Genomic DNA, 5,000 nt, shown 5'->3' on the forward strand with positions numbered 1-5,000 from the left:
ACCTGTTCTTGATGTTGAAGTTCTTTCCCAGCAGCAGGTGTTTGATGGATGGATGTCGAGACAGAGCCGGGAGAACAGAGAGAAGATCTGCATCCAACCCTGAATACACAACACAACCCTGAATACACAACACAACCCTGAGTACACAACACACTCCTGAGTACACAACACAACCCTGAATACACAACACAACCCTGAGTACACAACACAACCCTGAGTACATAACACAAAACCCTGAGTACACAACACAACCCTGAATACACAACACAACCCTGAGTACACAACACAAAACTCTGAGTACACAACCCTGAATACACAACACACACTCCCGAGTACACAACCCTGAATACACAACACAACCCTGAGTACACAACCCTGAATACACAACACACACTCCCGAGTACACAACACAACCCTGAATACACAACACACAATCCTGAGTACACAACACAACCCTGAATACACAACACAAAACCCTGAGTACACAACACTCATTCCTGAATACACAACACACAGGCCGAATACACACAACCCATGTAGCCTGGTCCCTACAGCCCAGCCCTCAATAGCCTGGCCCCCTATAGCCTGGCCCCCTATAGCCCAGCACCCTATAGCCCAGCCCTATAGCCCAGCCCTATAGCCCAGTAGTGCTCACCATTATCAGAGATGTCTAGAGTGGCAATGGAGGAGAGCCTAGGGAGACACTCCTCTAGAACCACTGCTCCAGTGGACCTGAGCTGAGAGGGAGGGAGGGAGGGAGACGGAGGGAGAGAGAGAGAGAGGGGGAGGGAGAGAGAGAGAGAGAGATTTAGTTAAATTCTTAGTGTCCATACAATGATCCACCATCACAGACTGAACAAGGTTTACAGAAACCAGTGAAACTGCTGGAATAATACTGTCAGAAGTGGGTCCTTGCAGAAAAAATACAAAGACTGGTCTTTAAAAAAAAAGCCCAGATCCAGACAAAGAAGATTGTACTTAAATCTCGGTGACACTGCTCTGGAACATGCACTGAACATGCAGAAGGACCGACTAACAGACAGACATACAGACAGAAATACAGTCAGACAGACAGACAGGCACAGACAGAGAGACAGACAGAGTCAGACAGACAGACACACACACAGACGGACGGATGGACAGACGGATAGACAGAAATACAGTCAGACAGACAGACAGACAGAGATGGCAAACAGACAAACAGGTACCTCACAGCCACTGATGTCCAGATGCAGGTCATTAATATGAGGGTTTGAGGACAGACCAAGGAACAGAGCTCTGAAAACAGACAGATAAAATTATTATTATTATTATTATTATGTGTGTGGCTCAGCGTTCCAGTGGTCAGTCATGCGTGAGCAGGCCCCTTTGTGTTGACACAAAATGGAGACGGCTTCTCACCTGAGAGCCCCTTTGTGTTGACACAAAATGGAGGCGGCTTCTCACCTGAGGGCATCGGGGGGCAGCTTCATGGAGGCCAGGCTGATGTGGGTGAGGCTGAAGGCCGAGCTGAAGAACTGACGGAACATGGGTAGAGTCTCCTTCATTTTCCTGAGAGAGAGAGAGAGAGAGGGGGGGGGGGGGAGAAGAGGGAGAAAGAGAGAAAAATACAGAGAGAGATTTAGGTCAATTCTTAGTCCATACAATTGTCCACCATCACAGACCCGGAGAGAGATTGTTGTTTTTGTTTTTTTGCAATCACCAATCACCTTGCCAATAATACTCTGTTGTGTGGTCATACCAATACAGCTCATTCTAATTTTAGAGAGGGTGGAGGGAGAGTTAGAGACAGCAAGAGAGAGAAAGAAAGAGAGAAAGAGAGAGAGAGAGGGGGAACGAAAGGGAAGGAGAGAGCACTGATTGGTCAATCAGGAAAGAGGGGAGGGAGTTAGGTCGACTGAGAATAGCTCTGCTTTAAATATGCATAAGTTCATAATGGCATGCCTCCTCACAGGACTCCCTGTTCCCACCCCACATTTCTCTGACACACCCGGCTCATTAGAATTAGAGAAGGAGAGATAAAGATAAACCACCCAGCACTGACCAATCCAAAACAGAACTATAGACATGGAATACACTAGCGATGCAACAACCATTTCCATTAGTCCTATGTTCTAAAAGCCTTCATATTCATGTCTATTTTTATATCTACATCTACTGTTTCAGTTATTTAATGTACAGTATATATTACAATGGCAAGGTGGGCGGGGGGGCGTAGATATTGGACAATACTGCCTGTGCAAAGTTAGACTCCATTTTGATTCCAAAGCCTTTCTGTGAGAGGGTTTACGGGGCGAAACGCGGCGAGGCCTGGTATAGCCCGCTGGCCAGGGACTGACTTGTGAGAGAAAGAGTTTTTGGAGAGGTTCAGGTAGGAGAGATCAGCACAGCAGCCCCGCAAGAGAGCTCCAAACAGCTGAGAAAGAGAGGGGGGGAGGGCGGAGAAAGAGAGATCATCAATCAACATCGCATGGTTACAGATATTTCATATTTAATTTTCTATATGTCTTCGGCATGACTGCTCTGGTTGACCTGCCAATACCATAAAACATCATCTAAAACTCATTAAAATAAAAAAGTGAAGGTATGAGAGAGAAAGAGGGTGAGAGACAGCGAGAGGTGGAGATTGACAGCCTGACAAGAGAAAGAGAAGGAGAGAAATGAAAAATAAAAACAATTTATCTACAATTTATGTACGTCAACATTCAAGTTTTGAAATGGTTTGGAACCGTTCAGTTTATGATTATAGTTAAAATTTTTACAATCTATTACTCCATGGATGAGTAGAACATAGTAAATAGTTATTATTAAATTATTAAAATCCTAAGGAACCATTATTTTGATTGGACATCGGTGTTCCTCATCAGGCAGCATTATTCTGATTGGACAGCTGTGTTCCTCATCAGAGAGCATTATTCTGATTGGACAGCTGTGTTCCTCATCAGAGAGCATTATTCTTATTGGACAGCTGTGTTCCTTATCAGAGAGAATTATTCTGATTGGACAGCTGTGTTCCTTATCAGAGAGCATCATCGCACTCACCGACTCCACAGCACAGTCTGTGCCAGACAGGTCCAAGTGGACCAGGCAGTTTGGCTGAGACAGGAAGAGGCACAGGTTCTGCAGAAAAGCAAATGCAGCTGCACTCAGATAATCTGATATACAGGCAAAAGCAGCTGCACTCAGATAATCTGATAGACAGGCAAAAGGAGCTGTAATTCAGATAATCTGATAGACAGGCAAAATCAGCTGCACTCCGATAATCTGATAGACAGGCAAAGGCAGCTGCAATTCAGATAATACGATAGACAGGCAAAAGGAGCTGCAATTCAGATAATATGATAGACAGACAAAAGCAGTTGAACTCAGATAATCTGATAGACAGGCAAAAGCAGATGCACTCCGATAATCTGACAGACAGGCAGAAAGAGCAGCACACAGAGACGAGAGCAGAGGCGTGTGGCGGCCTGACCGTGGAGTCATCTCCAGACAGAGCCCCTGGGTTGCGGCTGAGGTCCAGGTGCAGCAGCGAGTTTGAGTAATCATCACTGGAGCAGAGAGCCTGGGCGAGAGACACCACACCTACAGGGCAGAGAGAGAGGGGTCAGTGAACTTGCTCCCCCATGGGAGTTTATTTGGCATCACTGTTGCCCTCAGCGTGCTTTTGAGAGGGGTGATGGTTGGGATCTTCTGTGCAGTGCAGGGGGGAAAACCAAAAAGAGCCCTTTATAAATAAGTTTTATTTCATAAAATAATCGAAGGCTTTCTATAAACCCTCTTTCTTTCCTGGCTGAGATTAGCTGAGAGCTAATTCATGTATTTATTAAAAAATGATTTTGTGTGTGTGTGTGTGTGTTGCCAAGGGGGGCGGGGGGGTTATTTACACACTCCCATAGTGATGGCAGGAATGAGAGCTGGAGGACCTGTATTTGGGAAAGTGGCCCAGAAACTTACGCGGCCTGAGAGGTGTGGCAAGGATGTGGAATGATGTTTTGCCACTAGGGGGCAGCGTCACGACCTATATAGACCCATGGCTTGGAAGCTCTGGGTCCCAACTGACGGAGTTGAAGTAATTCACTGCCACGCATCTTCTGAATATTCATTAAGTGGGCGTGGCCAAACACCCTGTACTGCAATAGGGCAGGGGGACCTTTGGTAGTTAAGAAGCAGAGGTCAGAATGAATGCATGAGCTGAGTGACTGCTGAGTCTATAAAATCTGTGGGTCTTTCTGTACACACTGGATTAGATCAACAGGATGTGACCCGCAGGAAGTGACATGCAGGAAGTGGGGCACAGGAAGTGACACATAGGAAATGGCACACAGGAAGTGACACACAGGAAGTGGCACACAGGAAGTGACACACAGGAATTGGCACCCACCCTTGGCTGAGAGGGAGGTCTTGGACAGGTTGAGCAGACGCAGGCCTTTGCTTAGTCGGCATACCTGCTGGACGAGGCTGGACACACCTGTGGACAGGTAGACAGAGGGAAAGTGTGCTCAAAGTGTCAGACAGTAAGATGATGCCCTGTTAGAATCAGGTCAAATCACTGCGTGAAATACTTCAAGCCTTTAGCTACCAGTAAAAAAAACAAACAAAAAAAAAAGCCAGCAAGTGATTGACAATCTTAAAAAGAAATAACAATTTTCAGCAAAATGCAGAGATTGTACATTATGGTTGGAAACATGGTGAGTTGAAAATTGTCAGATAATCTGCCAGCACAGCCTGAGATATGTTGATGATGCTGCTGTTGCTTTTCTTCTTCTAATAATGCTATTACTATTACTATAAGCTATTATTTTAACCTGTGATATTACCTGTGTATATTACCCTGTGTCGTGACTTTCCAATAGTGGTTATGAACTTTGGAGATACGTAATGAAAAAATATGTCATGACATCAAATCACTAAAAATCTTGTGTTGAAATCACACTCCAGTCACGCAGGCAGGGAGAGAGAGTTTTTCTCAGGGAGAAAGAGAATTTTGCTCATTGCCTGCT

The 5,000-nt window shown here is 45.4% G+C and overlaps 2 protein-coding genes across 6 annotated transcripts in view; one reads left to right on the forward strand and one right to left on the reverse strand.

Annotated features, from left to right (window-relative positions):
- The window catches only part of LOC118225953 (tripartite motif-containing protein 16-like), a 972,804-nt gene that overhangs the window by 217,422 nt on the left and 750,382 nt on the right, over window positions 1–5,000 (forward strand). The window lies entirely within an intron of this gene.
- The window catches only part of LOC118225931 (capping protein, Arp2/3 and myosin-I linker protein 3-like), a 35,565-nt gene that overhangs the window by 17,223 nt on the left and 13,342 nt on the right, over window positions 1–5,000 (reverse strand). For all 5 annotated transcript variants that reach the window (XM_035415049.1, XM_035415054.1, XM_035415053.1 and 2 more), the window contains exons 12-19: window positions 4,382–4,468; window positions 3,473–3,582; window positions 3,043–3,120; window positions 2,340–2,416; window positions 1,447–1,551; window positions 1,209–1,278; window positions 656–737; window positions 3–99 (exon numbers count right to left, since the gene is read on the reverse strand). In XM_035415049.1, coding sequence (XP_035270940.1) covers window positions 3–99; window positions 656–737; window positions 1,209–1,278; window positions 1,447–1,551; window positions 2,340–2,416; window positions 3,043–3,120; window positions 3,473–3,582; window positions 4,382–4,468 — 706 coding nt within the window. The remainder of the gene's footprint in view (window positions 1–2; window positions 100–655; window positions 738–1,208; window positions 1,279–1,446; window positions 1,552–2,339; window positions 2,417–3,042; window positions 3,121–3,472; window positions 3,583–4,381; window positions 4,469–5,000) is intronic.

The sequence above is a fragment of the Anguilla anguilla genome, chromosome 4 (genome assembly GCF_013347855.1).
Source record: "Anguilla anguilla isolate fAngAng1 chromosome 4, fAngAng1.pri, whole genome shotgun sequence".
NCBI lineage: Eukaryota > Metazoa > Chordata > Actinopteri > Anguilliformes > Anguillidae > Anguilla > Anguilla anguilla.